A 20000-nucleotide genomic window follows, 5' to 3' on the forward strand; every position below is an offset into this window, starting at 1 on the left:
TATAACATAATAATAATAATAATAATATTATAATAATAAAACAACAACAATAATAATAATAAAACATAATAATAAAATAATAATAATAAAAAAATAAAAATAAAAATAAAATATAACATAATAATAATAAAATAATAATAATAATAATAATAATAAAACAACAACAACAATAATAATAATATAACATAATAATAATAATAATAATAATATAAAAATATAAAATAATAATAATAATAATAATAATAATAATAATAATATAATAACATAATAATAATAATAATAATAATAATAATAATAATAATAATAATAATAATAATAATAATTCTCATCCAATCTGTCCCGCAATTTCCCCTCTCAAATCTCAGTATATTCCGGGTCCAAAGGGGCACTTGGGGGTCATCCAGACTCACCCCAAATCGTGCTGGTCGTCCCCCAAGGCGGGCGGAAGCAGCGGGCAGCCGCCCAACTGGTGAAGCCGCTTGTGGAGTTTTTTGGCCACAAAATTGAACCTGGAGAAGGAGCGTCAATTAAAAAAAAATTCCCAATTTCCCCAATTTCCCCAATTTCCCCAGGATTTCCCCATTTCCCCCCATGGATTTTCCCATTTTCCCCTGGATTTTCAATTTTTTCCAATTTTTTTTCAATTTTTTTCCAATTTCTGCCGGATTATCCATTCCCCCCCGGATTTTCCAATTTCCCCCCAGATTATCCCATTTTTTCCAATTTCGTCCAGGATTTCCCCATTTTCCCCTGGATTTTCCAATTTCCCCCCGGATTTTCACATTTTTCCAATTTCCACTGTATTATCCAATTCCCTCCCGGATTTTCCCATTTCCGCCCGGATTTTCCCATTTCCGCCTGGATTATCCCATTTTTTCCAATTTCCCCCCGGATTTTCAAATTTTTCCCATTTTGCCCACTATTTCCCTGGTTTCCCCCATTTTCCCGTTTTTCCAACCCGCCCCCCCCCAAATTTCCCATTTTTTTTCCATTTCCCCATTTCCCCCTGGATCTTCCAATTTCCCCCCAAATTTTTTCAATTTTTGCCGGATTATCCACTTCCCTCCTCGATTTTCAATTTCCCCCGGATTTTCAATTTTTTCCGATTTCCCCCCCAAAAATCCCCCCCCCAAATTTCCCATTTTTTTTCCATTTCCCCCTGGATTTCCCCATTTTTTCCCCTGGATCTTCCAATTTCCCCCCAAATTTTTTCAATTTTTGCCGGATTATCCAATTCCCTCCTCGATTTTCAATTTTCAATCGATTTTTCAATTCGATTTTCAAAAATCCCCCCCCCCCAAATTTCCCATTTTTTTCCCATTTCCCCCCAGATTTTCCCGAATTTTCCCATATTTTTCCAATTTCCGCTCGGATTTTCCGGGGGAGAAAAAAAGAGGGATTTACTTGGGGTACGAAGAATCGCCCAGGCCCAAAACGGCGAAATCCAACCGGGAGAGAGAATTGAGAGGCAGGTTTTTCCGGAACAGGAACCTCCAGAAATTCTGGATTTTTATATGAAAAAAAAGAGAGTGATTTTCTTTATTTTCTAACGGAAATAATTAAAAAACACTCGTATATATATTTATTTATTTATATATATTATATATATTATATTATATATATTTATTATATATATTATATATTTATTTATTATATTTATTTTCTAACGGAAAGAAGCCAAACTCAATACATTAAATGTGAATAATATTGAATGCATTAAATCTGCATTAAATAATATTTAAGAAACGAAATTTTCAAACCTCAGACAGCACTCTTTTCTTGATTTTCTAATGGAAATAAGCCATAAATTAAAAAGCACTCGTATATATATATATTTATTTTCTAATGGAAAATATATATATATATAATATATATATTTATTTTCGAACGGAAAGAAGCCAAACTCACTACATTAAATTTGAATAATATTGAATGCATTAACTCTGCATTAAATAATATTTAAGAAACGAAATTTTCAAACCTCAGACAGCCCTCTTTTCTTGATTTTCTAATGGAAATAAGCCATAAATTAAAAAGCACTCGTATATATATATATATTTATTTTCTAATGGAAAGAAGCCAAACTCAATACATTAAATTTGAATAATATTGAATGCGTTAACTCTTCATTAAATAATATTTAAGAAACGAAATTTTAAAACCTCAGACAGCACTCTTTTCTTGATTTTCTAATGGAAATAAGCCATAAATTAAAAAGCACTCGTATATATATATATATATCTTTAAGTGATAAAATATTCTTTAAGTGATAAAATGTTATTTATACGGTACATATATATATATATACACACACATATATATATGTACCGTATAAATAACATTTTATCACTTAAAGAAATATTCTCAAAGAAATTTCTCAAAGGTTAAGGAAGAAATTCGATTCCGTCAATGGAGCTTGAATCAATTAAAAAGTACTTGTCTGTGTGTGTTATGTATACATATATAAAAATATACTTATGCATATATATATATATATATATATATATATATATATATGAAATTGTATATAAATATGTATAAACATATTTATTTATTTATATTTATGTTTATATAAACATATATATATATATATATATATATATATATATATATAAAAAAAAATATATAAATATAATAAAATATTTATATAAAATATTTTATATAATAAAATAAAATAAAATATTTTAAAAAATATAAAATAAATATTAAATAAAATATTAAATAAAATATTTTATAAAAATATATATAAAATATAAAATAAAATATTTTATATAATGAAATAAAATATATAAATATAGATAAATATATATATATATAAATATATAAATATATATATATATTTACTTATAAATAATATATATATATATATATATATATATATATATATATATATATATATACACATTTACATTTATAAATATATATTTATACATATATATATATATATACACACACAACATTTTAATCCATTAAATATATAAATAATAAATAAATAAATTTATATCTGTATATAAATAAATATAAATATGTATAAACATATATATATATATACACACACATTTATATTTATATTTATAAATATATATATTTATACATATATACATATATACATACATATATATATATATATGTATATATATATAAAAACATTTTTATCCATTAAATATATAAATAATAAATATATTTATATTTGTATATAAATAAATATAAATAAAATAATATAAATATAAATATAAATATAAATATAAATATAAATATGTATAAACATATATATATATATACACACACACACATTTATATTTATATTTATAAATATATATATTTATACATACATATATACATATATGTATATATATAGAAAAACAACATTTTAATCCATTAAATATATAAATAATAAATCATAAATATATTTATATTTGTATATAAATAAATATAAATAATATAAATATAAATATAAATATGTATAAACATATATATACACACACACACATTTATATTTATATTTATAAATATATATATTTATACATACATATATACATATATGTATATATATAGAAAAACAACATTTTTATCCATTAAATATATAAATAATAAATCATAAATATATTTCTATTTGTATATAAATAAATATAAATAATATAAATATAAATATAAATATGTATAAACATATATACACACACACACACACATTTATATTTATATTTATAAATATATATATTTATACATACATATATACATATATGTATATATATAGAAAAACAACATTTTAATCCATTAAATATATAAATCATAAATCATAAATATATTTATATTTGTATATAAATAAATATAAATAATATAAATATAAATATAAATATGTATAAACATATATATACACACACACACATGTATATTTATATTTATAAATATATATATTTATACATACATATATACATATATATATATATATAAATATATATATAAACAACATTTTTATCCATTAAATTTATATATTATTTTCCCCAACCTTCATGTTATCCGGCGGATCCCCCTGCCCTGTATATATATAGAAAAACAACATTTTTATCCATTAAATATATAAATCATAAATCATAAATATATTTCTATTTGTATATAAATAAATATAAATAAAATAATATAAATATAAATATAAATATAAATATAAATATGTATAAACATATATATACACACACACACACATTTATATTTATAAATATATATATTTATACATACATATATACATATATGTATATATATAGAAAAACAACATTTTTATCCATTAAATATATAAATCATAAATCATAAATATATTTATATTTGTATATAAATAAATATAAATAATATAAATATAAATATAAATATGTATAAACATATATACACACACACACACACATTTATATTTATATTAATAAATATATATATTTATACATACATATATACATATATTTATATATATAAATATATATATAAACAACATTTTTATCCATTAAATTTATATATTATTTTCCCCAACCTTCATGTTATCCGGCGGATCCCCCTGCCCTGTATATATATAGAAAAACAACATTTTTATCCATTAAATATATAAATCATAAATCATAAATATATTTATATTTGTATATAAATAAATATAAATAAAATAATATAAATATAAATATAAATATGTATAAACATATATATATATATACACACACACACACATTTATATTTATAAATATATATATTTATACATACATATATGCATATATTTATATATATAAATATATATATATAAACAACATTTTTATCCATTAAATTTATATATTATTTTCCCCAACCTTCATGTTATCCGGCGGATCCCCCTGCCCTGTGGTAGCGCAGACGAAAATCACCAATGGCTCCTCGATCAGCTTGGCCTGAGAAAAGCGGGAAAAAGGTAGGAAAAAAGGAGAGAAAGAAGGAAAAAGAGGGAGAGAAAAGAGGGGGGAAAGAAGGAAAAAAGGGGGAGAAAAATGGAAAAAGAGGGAGAGAAAAAAGAGGGGGAAAAGGAGGGGAAAAGGAGGGAAAGGAAGGGGAAAAGTGTGGGGGGAAAAGAAGAAAAAAGGGAGGAAGGAAAGAAGGAAGGAAGGAAGGAAAAAAGGGAGAGAAAAAAGAAAAGGGGAAAAAGGGAGGGGAAAGGGGGAAAAGGGAGAAAAAAGAAGGGAAAAAGGGAGAGAAAAAGAAGGAGAATGGGGAGGGGAAAGGGGAAAAGGGAGGGAAAAAAGGAAGGAAGGAAGGAAAAAAGGGAGAGAAAAAAGAAAAAAAGGGAGGGGGAAAAGAATTGAAAAGCGGGGGGAGCAAGAAAAAAGGGAGAGAAAAATGGAAAAAGAGGGAGAGAAAAAAGAGGGGGAAAAGGAGGGGAAAAGGAGGGAAAGGAAGGGAAAAAGTGTGGGGGGAAAAGAAGAAAAAAGGGAGGAAGGAAAGAAGGAAGGAAGGAAAAAAGGGAGAGAAAAAAGAAAAAAGGGAGGGGAAAAAGGGAGGGGAAAGGGGGAAAAGGGAGAAAAAAGAAGGGAAAAAGGGAGAGAAAAAGAAGGAGAATGGGGAGGGGAAAGGGAAAAAGGGAGGGGAAAAAGGAAGAAAGGAAGGAAAAAAGGGAGAGAAAAAAGAAAAAAGGGAGGGGGAAAAGAATTGAAAAGCGGGGGGAGCAAGAAAAAAGGGAGAGAAAAATGGAAAAAGAGGGAGAGAAAAAAGAGGGGGGGAAAGAAGGGGAAAAGGAGGAAAAAGGGTGAAAAGGGAGAAAAAAGAAGGGAGAAATGGAAAGAAAAAGAAGGAGAATGGGGAGGGGAAAAGGAAAAAGGGAGGGGAAAAAGGAAGAAAGGAAGGAAAAAAGGAAGGGAAAAAAGAAGGGAAAAAGTGTGGGGGAAAAAGAAGAAAAAAGGGAGGAAGAAAGGAAGGACAAAAGGGAGAGAGAAAAGAAAGAAGGGAGGGAAAGAAGAAGGGAAAAGCGAGGGGAGCAAGAAAAAAGGGAGAGAAAGATGGAAAAAAGGAAGGAAAAAAGGGAGAAAAAGAAGGAAAAAAGGGAGGGGGAAAAGAAGGGAAAAACGGGGGGAGCAAGAAAAAAGGGAGAGAAAGATGGAAAAAAGGAAGGAAAAAAGGGAGAAAAAGAAGAAGGAAAAAAGGGAGGGGGAAAAGAAGGAAAAAACGGGGGGAGCAAGAAAAAAGGGAGAGAAAGATGGAAAAAAGGAAGGAAAAAAGGGAGAAAAAGAAGAAGGAAAAAAGAAGGAAAAAAGGGAGGGGGAAAAGAAGGAAAAAACGGGGGGAGCAAGAAAAAAGGGAGAGAAAAATGGAAAAAAGGAAGGAAAAAAGGGAGAAAAAGAAGAAGGAAAAAAGAAGGAAAAAAGGGAGGGGGAAAAGAAGGGAAAAACGGGGGGAGCAAGAAAAAAGGGAGAAAAAGAAGAAGGAAAAAAGAAGGAAAAAAGGGAGGGGGAAAAGAAGGAAAAAACGGGGGGAGCAAGAAAAAAGGGAGAGAAAAATGGAAAAAAGGAAGGAAAAAAAGGAGAAAAAGAAGAAAAAGAAGAAGGAAAAAAGAAGGAAAAAAGGGAGGGGGAAAAGAAGGAAAAAACGGGGGGAGCAAGAAAAAAGGGAGAGAAAGATGGAAAAAAGGAAGGAAAAAAGGGAGAAAAAGAAGAAGGAAAAAAGAAGGAAAAAAGGGAGGGGGAAAAGAAGGAAAAAACGGGGGGAGCAAGAAAAAAGGGAGAGAAAGATGGAAAAAAGGAAGGAAAAAGGGAGAAAAAGAAGAAGGAAAAAAGAAGGAAAACGGGAGGGGGAAAAGAAGGAAAAAACGGGGGGAGCAAGAAAAAAGGGAGAGAAAAATGGAAAAAAGGAAGGAAAAAAAGGAGAAAAAGAAGAAGGAAAAAAGAAGGAAAAAAGGGAGGGGGAAAAAGAAGGGGAAAAGGGAGAGAGAAAAAGAAAAAAGGGAAGAAAAAAATCAGAAAAGGGAGAGGAGGAAGGAAAGGAAGATTTCTGATTTTTTTCTTCCCTTTTTTCTTTTTTTCTCTCCCTTTTTTCCATTCTTTCTCCCTTTCTCCTCCTCTCCCTTTTCTGATTTTTTTCTTCCCTTTTTTCTTTGTTTCTCTCTTTTTCTGATTTTTTTCTTCCCTATTTTCTTTTTTTCTCTGTCTTTTCTGATTTTTTTCTTCCCTTTTTTCTTTTTCTCTCTCTCCCTTTCCCCCATTCACTCTCCCTTTTTCCTCCTCTCCCTTTTTTCTGATTTTTTTCTTCCCTTTTTTCTTTTTCTCTCCCTTTTCCCTCCTCTCCCTTTTCTGATTTTTTTCTTCCCTTTTTTCTTTTTTCCTCTCTCCCTTTTTTCCATTCTTTCTTCCCTCTTCCTCCTCTCCTTTTTCTGATTCTTATCTTCCCTTTCCTTTTTTCTCTTTCTCTCTCTCCCTTTTTTCCCTTCTTTTTTTCTCCCCTTTTTCCTTTTCCATCTCCCTTTTCCATTCTTCCTCACTTCTTCCTCCTCTCCCTTTTCTGATTTTTTTCTTCCCTTTTTTCTTTTTCTCTCTCTCCCTTTTTCCCATTCTTTCTCCCTTCTTCCTCCTCTCCCTTTTCTGATTTTTTTCTTCCCTTTTCCCCATTCTTTCTTCCATCTTCCTCCTCTTCCTTTTCTGATTTTTATCTTCTCTTTTTTCTTTTTCTCTCTCTCCCTTTTTTCCATTCTTTTTTCTCTTCCCTTTTTTCTTTTTCTCTCTCTCCCTTTTTTCCATTCTTTCTTCCTTTCTCTCTCTCTCCCTTTTTCCATTCTTTTTTCTCTTCCCTTTTTTCTTTTTCTCTCTCTCCCTTTTTCCCATTCTTTCTCCCTTCTTCCTCCTCTCCCTTTTCTGATTTTATTCTTCCCTTTTTTCTTTTTCTCTCTTTTTCCCATTCTTTCTTCCATCTTCCTCCTCTCCCTTTTCTGATTTTTTTCTTCTCTTTTTTCTTTTTTTCTCTCTCTCCCTTTTTTCCATTCTTTCTTCCTTTCTCTCTCTCCCTTTTTTCCATTCTTTTTTCTCTTCCCTTTTTTCTTTTTCTCTCTCTCCCTTTTTTCCATTCTTTCTTCCTTTTTCTCTCTCTCCCTTTTTTCCATTCTCTTTTCTCTTCCCTTTTTTTTCATTTTCTCTCTCTCCCTTTTTCCCATTCTTTCTTCCTTTTTCCTCCTCTCCCTTTTCTTATTTTTTTCTTCCCTTTTTTCTTTTTCTCTCTCCCTTTTCCCCATTCTTTCTCCCTTTTTCCTCCTCTCCCTTTTCTGATGTTTTTCTCCCTTTTTCCTCCTCTCCTTTTTCTGATTTTTTTCTTCCCTTTTTTCTTTTTTTCTCTCTCCCTTTTTCCCATTCTTTCTCCCTTCTTCCTCCTCTCCCTTTTCTGATTTTACTCTTCCCTTTTTCTCTCTCCCTCTTTCCCATCCTTTCTTCCTTTTTCCTCCTCTGATTTTTTTCTTCCCTTTTTTCTTTTATCCTCTCTCCCTTTTTTCCATTCTTTCTTCCTTTTTCCTCCTCTCCCTTTTCTGATGTTTTTCTTCCCTGTTTTCTTTTTTTCTCTCTCCCTCTTTTCCATCCTTTCTCCCTTTTCTGATTTTTTTCTTTTTCTCTCTCTCCCTTTTCCCCATTCTTTCTTCCTTTTTCCTCCTCTCCCTTTTCTGATTTTTTTCTTCCCTTTTTTCTTTTTTTCTCTTTCTCTCTTCTTCCTCCTCTCCCTTTTCTGATGTTTTTCTTCCCTTTTTTCTTTTTTTCTCTTTCTCTCTTCTTCCTCCTCTCCCTTTTCTGATGTTTTTCTTCCCTTTTTTCTTTTTTTCTCTTTCTCTCTTCTTCCTCCTCTCCCTTTTCTGACGTTTTTCTTCCCTTTTTTCTTTTTTTCTCTTTCTCTCTTCTTCCTCCTCTCCCTTTTCTGATTTTTTTCTTTTTCTCTCTCTCCCTTTTCCCCATTCTTTCTTCCTTTTTCCTCCTCTCCCTTTTCTGATGTTTTTCTTCCCTGTTTTCTTTTTTTCTCTTTCTCTCTTCTTCCTCCTCTCCCTTTTCTGATGTTTTTCTTCCCTTTTTTCTTTTTTTCTCTTTCTCTCTTCTTCCTCCTCTCCCTTTTCTGATGTTTTTCTTCCCTTTTTTCTTTTTTTCTCTTTCTCTCTTCTTCCTCCTCTCCCTTTTCTGATGTTTTTCTTCCCTTTTTTCTTTTTTTCTCTTTCTCTCTTCTTCCTCCTCTCCCTTTTCTGATTTTTTTCTTCCCTTTTTCCTTACCACCGGATAGGCGTCCAAGGCGTCGACTCGGATCCGGAAACGGCGCCGTTCCGCCTGGCGCCCGATTCTCTCGGCGAAATCCTCGGCGGTTCCGGATTGGCTGCCGAAAAGGACGAGGAGGCGGCGGGGCGGAGCCATCTGGGGGGGCGGGAAATAATAATAATAATAATAATAATAATAATAATAATAATAATAATATATGAATATAAAGAAGAACAGGAAATAGAAGAAAGAGGAAAAGGACGAGGAGGCGGCGGGGCGGAGCCATCTGGGGGGGCGGGAAATAATAATAATAATAATAATAATAATAATAATAATAATATAATATGAATATAAAGAAGAACAGGAAATAGAAGAAAGAGGAAAAGGACGAGGAGGCGGCGGGGCGGGGCCATCTGGGGGGGGCGGGAAATAATAATAATAATAATAATAATAATAATAATAATAATAATATAAATATAAATATAATATGAATATAAAGAAGAACAGGAAATAGAAGAAAGAGGAAAAGGACGAGGAGGCGGCGGGGCGGGGCCATCTGGGGGGGCGGGAAATAATAATAATAATAATAATAATAATAATAATAATAATATAATATGAATATAAAGAAAAACAGGAAATAGAAGAAAGAGGAAAAGGATGAGGAGGCGGCGGGGCGGGGCCATCTGGGGGGGCGGGAAATAATAATAATAATATAAATAAAAATATAAATATAAATATAAATATAATATAATATGAATATAAAGAAGAACAGGAAATAGAAGAAAGAGGAAAAGGACGAGGAGGAGGCGGGGCGGGGCCATCTGGGGGGGGCGGGAAATAATATAATATTAATAATAATGATAACAATAATAATAATATATAATATAATATAATATAATATAATATAATATAATATAATAATGTAATATAATATTAATATGAAGAACAGGAAAGAGAACATATTAATATTAATAAGAGTAATATTAATATTAGAACATTAACATTACTAATATTAATATTCGAGCATTGATATTACTAATATTAATATTACTAATATTAATTATTAATATCAATATGTTCTAATATTAATATCAGAAATATTAATGCTCTAATATTAATATTACTCTTATTAATATTAGAACATATTAATATTAATAATACTAATATGAATATGAATATAATATAATATATAAAGAAGAAGAAGAACAGGAAATAGAACAAAGAGGAAAAGGACGAGGAGGAGGCGGGGCGGGGCCATCTGGGGGGAATTATAATAATAATAATAATAACAATAATAATATGAATATAATATGAATATAAAGAAGAAGAACAGGAAAAAGAACATATTAATATTACTAATATTAATATTAGATCATGAATATTAACAATACTAATATGAATGTATAATATAATATAATATGAATATAAAGAAGAAGAACAGGAAATAGAACAAAGAGGAAAAGGACAAGGAGGAGGCGGGGCGGGGCCATCTGGGGGGAATTATAATAATAATAATAATAACAATAATAATATGAATATAATATGAATATAAAGAAGAAGAACAGGAAATAGAACAAAGAGGAAAAGGACGAGGAGGAGGCGGGGCGGGGCCATCTGGGGGGAATTATAATAATAATAATAATATGAATATGAATATAATATGAATATAAAGAAGAAGAACAGGAAAAAGAACATATTAATATTACTAATATTAATATTAGATCATGAATATTAACAATACTAATATGAATGTATAATATAATATAATATGAATATAAAGAAGAAGAGGAAAGAGAACAAAGAGGAAAAGGACGAGGAGTATATATATATTACTATATATATAGTAATATATATATTACTATATATAGGGTAATATATATATTACTATATAGAGAGTAATATATATATTACTATATAGAGAGTAATATATATATTACTATATAGAGAGTAATATATATATTACTATATAGAGAGTAATATATATATATTACTATATAGAGAGTAATATATATATTACTATATAGAGAGTAATATATATATTACTATATAGAGAGTAATATATATATTACTATATATATAGTAATATATATATGCAGGTTTTGGTGTCCTCGGGTGTCTTCCCGTGTAAAAGTTGGGGTGTCTAGGCGACGTTTCGACTATATATATTACTATATATATATATATTACTATATATATTACTATATATTATATATATATTATATATTATATATATTATATATATATATATATATATTATTATATATATTATATATATATATTACTATATATATATATTTATGTTTATGTGTATGTATATATATATGTATGTTTACAAGTATGTTTGTATATATGTGCGTGTGTTTATATGTATGTGTGTATAATTATGTGTATATGTATGCATGTGTGTGTTTACATGTGTATAGTGTATATTATATATATTATACTATATTATAATATATATTATAATATATATTAGCTTTCGTATAGTATATATTAATATATACTATATTATATACTATATTATATATATATTATATATTATATATATGTATATATATATACACACACACATAAATTTTTATATGTGCATCATTAATAGTAATTTAAATAAAAAGTACAAATAACAAAGAGTCATAGTAACAAATAGTTACTATACTACAACAACAATTATAATATGATTATAATAATTATAAATATTATATAATGATATATTATATATTATATCCTGTATATTATATATTATATATATTATATTATATATATATATATTATATTATAATTCTATTTTATATATAATAATATATATTGTGATTAATAATATATTATAATAATATATATTGTCATTAATTATATATAATTATATTATCTTTTATTATTCTATCTAATAATGATAATATATAATAATAATATATTATTATAATTATCATGATGATTATTATTATATAATATATAATATATAAGAATAAGAATAAGAGTAAATACTAGTAACCAAATCTTATTTTTAATATTACCCCAATCTAGCAGGAAAAATAGGAATTAAAGAATTAAAGAGGAGCCGCTTCCGCATACGTCATCAGGCCGCGCCGTTCCAACCCCAACCGACCAATCAGCGCCGGCTCCTCTTTTCTCGCGCCGCCCGGTAGGCGGTGCTGGAGGCCAAGCAACCAATCCCCGCCGCGCTGGCCTTTGACGGACAGCCCTTCCCCGCTCCCATTGGCCCACTTCTTTGACAGACAACCAGGAACACCCAATCGCCCTCCGAGTCACCTCAGAGCCCTTCTTTCAAAAGAATCCCCGCCAGTGGGCGGAGTTTAACCCCAAGCAACCAATCCCCGCCGCGCTGGACTTTGACGGACACCCTCGCCACCCAATCCCCTCCCTCTTCACCTCAGAGCCGAAGAATCTCCACCCGGTGGGGGCGGGCTGGAGGCTAACCAACCAATCCCCGCTGCGCTGGCCTTTGACGGACACCCTCACCACCCAATCCCCTCCCTCTTCACCTCAGAGCCGAAGAATCTCCAGCCTCAGAGCCCTTCTTCCCCAAGAAAACCCCGGCTGTGGGCGGGGCTTGACGCCAAGGAACCAATCCCCGCCGCGCTCGCCTTTGACGGACACCCTCGCCACCCAATCCCCTCCCTCCTCACTTCAGAGCCGAAGAATAACCAGCCATTGGGCGGGGCTTGAGGCCAACCAACCAATCCCCGCCGCCCTCGCCTTGGACGGACACCCTCTCCGCCCAATCGCCTTCCGAGTCACCTCAGTGCCCTTCTTCCCCAGCCAGGGGGCAGGGCTCGACGCCAGCCAACCAATCCCCGCCGCGCTCGCCTTTGACGGACCCCCTCGCCACCCAATCCCCTCCCTCCTCACCTCAGAGCCGAAGAAACACCAACCGGTGGGCGGGGCTTGAGGCCAAGCAACCAATCCCCGCCGCGCTGGCCTTTGACGGACACCCTCGCCACCCAATCGCCTTCCGAGTCACCTCAGTGCCCTTCTTCCCCAGCCAGGGGGCAGGGCTCGAGGCCAGCCAACCAATCCCCGCCGGGCTCGCCTTTGACGGACCCCCTCGCCACCCAATCCCCTCCCTCCTCACCTCAGAGCCGAAGAAACCCCCACCGGTGGGCGGGGCTTGAGGCCAAGCAACCAATCCCCGCCGCGCTGGCCTTTGACGGACACCCTCGCCGCCCAATCCCCGCCCTCCTCACCTCAGGCCTGGCCGCCATGGAGGCCTCGCCTCGGCCGGAGTGGCAGCGGGCCTTGCTGGCGAAGAAGCGGGCCAAGGCGGCCTCGCTCTCCGGCCTCCTCGAGCTCTACGCGGCCCGGCCTGACGTGCGGACCTTCCGCGCCGAGCGGCTGGTCATTGTGGAGCTCCGTGAGGGGGAAGCGGCCTATGGAGGCGAGGCCGGGGCGACGGAGCTGAGGGCCGAGGAGGTGCTGGTCTACCAGCCGGAGCCGGGCCTGGTTCGTCGGCTGAGGCGGCACTACGAGCAGGTAGGAGGGGATGGGAGAGGAGGCGAGGGCGGGAAATGGCGTCGGTTTGCCCACTGCGCCTGCGCGGGAGGGAGGCGTGGCCAGTGCGCAGGCGCGGAGGGAGGAGCAGCGCGGGAAGCAGGCCGGTGTGGCCACTGCGCATGTGCGGCAGGGAGGAGTGGCCAGTGCGCAGGCGCGGAGGGAGGAGCTGCGCCGGAGGGAGGCTTCGCTTTGCCCGCTGCGCATGTGCGGGAGGGAGGAGTGGCCAGTGCGTAGGCGCGGAGGGAGGAGCAGCGCGGGAAGGAGGCCGGTGTGGCCACTGCGCATGTGCGGCAGGGAGGAGTGGCCAGTGCGCAGGCGCGGAGGGAGGAGCTGCGCCGGAGGGAGGCTTCGCTTTGCCCGCGGCGCATGTGGCCAGTGCGCAGGCGCGGAGGGCAGAGCTACGTGGGGAGGAAGGGCGGAAGGAGGCGTCGGGTTGCGCAGTGCGCAGGCGCGCAGGCCAAGAAGGTGGTTTTTCGCAGCCGCGAAGGGCGGAAGGAGGCGTCGGCTTGCGCGGGGCGCAGGCGCAGAGGGTAGAGAGAGGAGCTGCGCGGGGAAGAAGGGCGGAAGGAGGCGTCGGGGGGCGCCGTGCGCATGCGCGCAAGCCGAGAAGGGCGTTTTTATCGCAGGCGAGAAGGGTGGAAGGAGGCTCGGGTTGCCGACTGCGCATGTGCAGGAGGGAGGAGTGGCCAGTGCGCAGGCGCGGCGGCCGAGAAGGGGGTTTTTCGCAGGCGCAGAGGGCGGAAGGAGGCTCGGTTTGCCCACTGCGCATGTGCAAGAGGGAGGAGTGGCCAGTGCGCAGGAGCGGAGGGAGGAGCTGCGCGGGGAAGAAGGGCGGGAGGAGGCGTCGGTTTGCCCACTGCGCATGTGCGGAAGAGCCAAGGGGAGGGAGAAGTGGTCAGTGCGCATGCGCGGAGGCCGAGGAGGGGGTTTGTCGCAGGCGCGCAGGGCGGAAGGAGGCTCGGGGTGCGCAGTGCGCATGTGCGGGATGGCCAATGGGGAGGGAGAAGTGGCCAGTGCGCAGGCGCGGGGGGCAGAGAGAGGAGCTGCGCGGGGAAGAAGGGCGGGAGGAGGCGTCGGGCTGCGCAGTGCGCATGCGCGGAGGCCGAGGTGGTTTTTCGCAGGGGCAGAGGGCGAAAGGCGGCGTCGGGTTGCCCACTGCGCATGTGCGGGGGGGGTTAAGGGGGGGTTTTGGTTGGCCACTGCGCATGTGCATAGAGGAAAGGGGGTGGTTTTAGTGTATCCTTGCACATGCGCAGAGGGCAAAGGGATGAGATGCGCATGTGCGGAGGGGCAAAGGGGAGGTTTAGGTGGCCCACTGCGCATGTGCGGAGGAGAAAGGGGCTCATTGCGCATGTGCGAAGGGGCGCATGTGCGAAGGGGCGCATGTGCAAAGAGCAAAGGGGAGGTTTAGGTGGCCCACTGCGCATGTGCGGAGGAGAAAGGGGCTCATTGCGCATGTGCGAAGGGGCGCATGTGCAAAGAGCAAAGGGGAGGTTTAGGTGGCCCACTGCGCATGTGCGGAGGAGAAAGGGGCTCATTGCGCATGTGCGAAGGGGCGCATGTGCGAAGGGGCGCATGTGCAAAGAGCAAAGGGGAGGTTTAGGTGGCCCACTGCGCATGTGCGGAGGAGAAAGGGGCTCATTGAGCATGTGCGAAGGGGCGCATGTGCGAAGGGGCGCATGTGCAAAGAGCAAAGGGGAGGTTTAGGTGGCCCACTGCGCATGTGCGGAGGAGAAAGGGGCTCATTGCGCATGTGCGAAGGGGCGCATGTGCAAAGAGCAAAGGGGAGGTTTAGGTGGCCCACTGCGCATGTGCGGAGGAGAAAGGGGCTCATTGCGCATGTGCGAAGGGGCGCATGTGCGAAGGGGCGCATGTGCAAAGAGCAAAGGGGAGGTTTAGGTGGGCCACTGCGCATGTGCGGAGGGCAGAGGAACGAGCTGCGCATGTGCATAGGGCAGAGGGAAGTTTCAGAGGAGGAGCTGCGCATGGGCGAAGGGAAGCGGAGGGTTGGCCACTGCGGAGGGCGGGGAGGGTTGGCCACTGCGCATGTGTGAAGAGGAAAGGGGGTGGTTTTAGTTTATCCTTGCACATGCGCAGAGGGATGAGATGCGCATGTGCGAAGGCGCAAAAGGGAGGTTGAGGTTGGCCACTGCGCATGTGCGGGGAGCAAGGGATGGCGGAGGATGGTCGGGTTGCGCAGTGCGCATGTGCGGAAGGGCCAAGGGAAGGGAAGGGTGGTCAGGCGCGGGGGAAGAAGGGCGGAAGGAGACGTCGGGTTGCCCACTGTGCATGTGCGGGGGGTTAAGGGGTGGTTTTCGTTGGCCACTGTGCATGTGCGAAGGGCACGAGGATGAGGTGCGCATGCGTGGGGGGCTAAAGGGCGGGGAGGGTTAACCACTGCGCATGGGCGAAGAGGAAAGGGGGTGGTTTTAGTTTATCCTTGCACATGCGCAGAGGGCAGAGGAACGAGCTGCGCATGCGCAAAGGGGAAAGGGGCTTGTTCCTCTGTCCTCCGCCCATGCGCAGTGGCCAACCTCAACCTCCCCTTTGCTCTTTGCACATGCGCCCCTCGCCCCTTTGCACATGCACAACGAGCCCCTTTCCCCTTCGCCCATGCGCAGCTCCTCCTCTGAAACTTCCCTCTGTCCTTTGCGCATGTGCAGCTCGTTCCTCTGCCCTCCGCACATGCGCGGTGGCCAACCTAAACCTCCCCTTTGCTCTTTGCACATGAGCCTCTCGCCCCTTCGCCCATGTGCAACGAGCCCCTTTCCCCTTCGCACATGCGCAGACCGTCCTCCGAAGCACTCAGCTGCCCTTTGCGCATTCACAAGCCCCTTTCCCCTTTGCGCATGCAAACCATCTGCACAGGCGCACTGCCCAACCCTCCCCTCCCCTTCTCCCTCCGCACATGCGCACTGCCCAACTGCATGCCATCCCTTGCCCTTCGCGCACGCGCAGTTGCCAACCCTTCCACACCCTTTGCCCCTTTGCACATGTGCATCTCATCCCTCTGCCATATGCGCATGTGCAAGGATAAACTAAAACCACCCCTTTCCTCTTCGCGCATGTGCAGTGGGCAACCCTCCCCGCCCATCGCGCACGCGCAGTTGCCAACCCTCCGCTGAAACTTCCCTCCGCGCATGCGCAGTGGCCAAGCCTTCCACGCCCTTTGCCCCTTCGCACATGCGCAAAGGGGAAAGGGGCTTGTTGTGAATGCGCGAAGGGCAGCTGAGCGCTTCGGAGGACTGTCTGTGCATGGCCGAAGGGGCGAGGGGTGCATGTGCAAAGAGCAAAGGGGAGGTTTAGGTGGGCCACTGCGCATGTGCGGAGGGCAGAGGAACGAGCTGCACATGCGCAAAGGGCAGAGGGAAGTTTCAGAGGAGGAGCTGCGCATGGGCGAAGGGAAGCAGAGGGTTGGCCACTGCACATGTGCAAAGAGGAAAGGAGGTGGCTTCAGTTGGGCACTGCGCATGGGCGGAGGGCAACGGGTGTTTTTGGTTTGCCACTGCGCATGTGCCGAGGGCGGACAGTGCGCATGTGCGAAGGGCAAGAGGGTGGCTTCAGTTGGGACTGCGCAGGGGCGGAGGGCAAGGGGTGTTTTTGGTTTGCCACTGCGCATGTGCCGAGGGCGGACAGTGCGCATGTGCGAAGGGCAAGAGGGTGGCTTCAGTTGGGACTGCGCAGGGGCGGAGGGCAATGGGGTGTTTTTGGTTTGCCACTGCGCATGTGCCGAGGGCGGACAGTGCGCATGTGCGAAGAGCAAGAGGGTGGCTTCAGTTGGGACTGCGCATGGGCGGAGGGCAAGGGGGTGTTTTTGGTTTGCCACTGCGCATGTGCCGAGGGCGGGGAGGGTGGCAGTGCGCATGCGCAAAGGGCAGAGGCAGGAGTTGCACATGTCCGAAGAGCAAAGGGGAGGGTTGGGTTTCCCAGTGCGCATTCGCGACTTCCATTCTTTTGCCCCGCAGGAGAAGCTGCGCATGTCTGAAGGGGAACGGGGCTCGCCGCACATGCGCGGCTCGCCGCCACAGAAAACTATGGTCACCTATAGCCAGAACGGGCAAGAGGAAGCGCCGGGAGCCGCACTGCACATGCGCGGAAGGCATGCGCCCCCATTGGAGGACTCTCTGAGCGTGTCCAAAGCGCAAAGGTGGCCGTCGCGCATGCGCAGCCCCTCGCCACAGACCCCTATGGACGCCTCAAGCCGCCAATCAAACCGGGAAGAGGAAGCGCCGGGCGCCGCTCGGCGCATGCGCAACTCGGCGCCCTCTCTGCGCATGTCCAAAGGGCAAAGCGGCTCGCCGCGCATGCGCAAAGGCCGGCGCGTCGCCTCGCTACAGAAACCGATGGGCGCCTCGAGCCAGAACGGGGAAGCGCCGGGCGCCGCCCTGCGCATGCGCGGCGGCCAGGACGATATGCGCGCGTCCGAGGCGCCGCAGATGCGCGAAGGCCGGATTCAAGAGAAGGAAGCGCCGGGCGCCGCCCGGCGCATGCGCGACTCGCAGGCGGGCAAGGAGGCTCCAGGTGGCGCACTGCGCATGCGCAGCCCATACGTGGAGAGGATCGCTGCCAATTCCTTCGTCGTGCACCCAAAAGGGCGCCGTGCTATAGATCCCAGGGAGGGATTGGCGCAAGAAGGGGCGATGTTTCCCAAAGGCGGCACATGGACGGTGGCGCAGCGCACTATGGTTCCCAAGGAAAGCGCATGGGCGCCGGATGCTACGGTTCCCAAAGGAAAACCCTGGCTGCTTGCGCCCGACGCTACGCTTCCCAAGGAAGGCGCCTGGACGGTGGCGCAGCGCACTATGGTTCCCAGGACAAGCGCATGGGCGCCGGATGCTACAGTTCCCAAAGGAAGCGCATGGACGGTTGCGCCCGACGCTACGCTTCCCAAGGAAGGCGCCTGGGTGGTTGCGCAGCGTACTATGGTTCCCAGGACAAGCGCATGGGCGCCGGATGCTACAGTTCCCAAAGGAAGCGCATGGACGGTTGCGCCCGGCGCTACGCTTCCCAAGGAAGGCGCCTGGGCAAAGGCGCACCATGCGATGGTTCCCGAGGAAAGCGCCTGGGCGCCGGATGCTACAGTTCCCAAAGGAAGCGCATGGGCGGTTGCGCCCGGCGCTACGCTTCCCAAGGAAGGCGCCTGGGCAAAGGCGCACCATGCGATGGTTCCCGAGGAAAGCGCCTGGGCGCCGGATGCTACAGTTCCCAAAGGAAGCGCATGGGCGGTTGCGCCCGACGCCACGCTTCCCAAGGAAGGCGCCTGGGCGGTTGCGCAGCGTACTATGGTTCCCAAAGGCAGCGCATGGATGGTTGCGCCCGACGCTATGCTTCCCCAGGAAGGCGCCTGGGCCAGGGCGCAACATACTATGGTTCCCGAGGAAAGCGCCTGGTCCGATTCTACCGTTCCCAAAGGAAGCGCATGGCCGCTTGCGCCCGCTCCTACGCTTCCCAAGGCTTCGCTTCCCAAAGATAGCGCATGGCGGCCCGTTCCCAATGGCGCTTTGCCCGGCGCTACGACTCCCGAGGAGACGCCTTCCCTCCCCGATCCCCATGCGCGCACGCCGGGCGCCATCGCCATGGGAAAGGTAGCGCCGGCGCATGGCGAGCGGGTGCCGGTCACCCTGATCGACGGCGATGCGGCGCTTCCCCTGGCGCCGCTCGGGGTCCTCAGTCCCCGCCTGGAGGGCTGCGACGTGGCCGCCTTGGCTCCCGGGTTCGAGTCCCGGGGCGACCTGGAGTTCCCGGCGCCCGGTCCCGGGTTCGAGGGAAACGTAGCGCCCAGCCGGTACCCATGCGCCGAGGAGATTGAGGTGATTGGCGGCTACCTGGCGCTGGAGAGGTCCTGCATGCGGAAAGGCGGGGCCAGGCGGAGGAAGAAGGTAGGGACACGTGTGTATTTGTGGGTATATACATGTGTGTGTGCTTATATGTATGTATGTGTGTGTGTGTGTAATATATATGTGTGTGTATATGTGTGTGTGTGTGTGTATGTATATATATGTGTGTGTGTATATGTGTGTGTGTGTGTGTGTAATATATATATGTAATATATATATGTGTGTGTGTGTGTGTGTGTGTGTATGTATGTATATATATGTGTGTCTGTTGGTGTGTACGTGTATATGTGTGTGTGCTTATATGTATGTATGGGTGTGTGTATGTAATATATATGTGTGTGTGTATATGTGTGTGTGTGTGTGTGTGTGTGTGTAATATATATGTGTAATATATATGTGTGTGTGTGTGTGTATGTATATATATGTGTGTCTGTTGGTGTGTACGTGT

At 42.1% G+C, this 20000-nt stretch overlaps 2 protein-coding genes across 5 annotated transcripts in view; one reads left to right on the plus strand and one right to left on the minus strand.

Moving 5' to 3' along the window:
* Window positions 1-13505, minus strand: part of NDOR1 (NADPH dependent diflavin oxidoreductase 1) — a 49427-nt gene extending 35922 nt beyond the window's left edge. For 3 of the 4 annotated variants that reach the window (XR_014152964.1, XM_081848480.1, XM_081848479.1), the window contains exons 1-5: window positions 13409-13505; window positions 9225-9362; window positions 4818-4895; window positions 1405-1502; window positions 411-509 (exon numbers count right to left, since the gene is read on the minus strand). Coding sequence is in view for 3 of the 4 variants with exons in the window: in XM_081848480.1 (XP_081704606.1) it covers window positions 411-509; window positions 1405-1502; window positions 4818-4895; window positions 9225-9362; window positions 13409-13426 (431 nt within the window). In the remaining variant the exon portion in view is untranslated. Of the gene's footprint in view, window positions 1-410; window positions 510-1404; window positions 1503-4006; window positions 4034-4817; window positions 4896-9224; window positions 9363-13408 lie in introns of those variants that run through there. The other variant, XM_081848481.1, reaches the window with a different exon arrangement.
* Window positions 13506-14732: 1227 nt separating this feature from the next.
* TPRN (taperin) overlaps window positions 14733-20000 on the plus strand; it is a gene marked incomplete at its 3' end in the record, with an annotated part of 12148 nt that continues 6880 nt past the window's right edge. The window contains exons 1-2 of the mRNA XM_081846714.1: window positions 14733-14878; window positions 17681-19594. Coding sequence (XP_081702840.1) covers window positions 14807-14878; window positions 17681-19594 — 1986 coding nt within the window. The 5' untranslated portion in view covers window positions 14733-14806. The remainder of the gene's footprint in view (window positions 14879-17680; window positions 19595-20000) is intronic.

The sequence above is a fragment of the Podarcis erhardii genome (genome assembly GCF_964252035.2).
Source record: "Podarcis erhardii genome assembly, chromosome: Z".
In the NCBI taxonomy this organism is placed as follows: domain Eukaryota; kingdom Metazoa; phylum Chordata; class Lepidosauria; order Squamata; family Lacertidae; genus Podarcis; species Podarcis erhardii.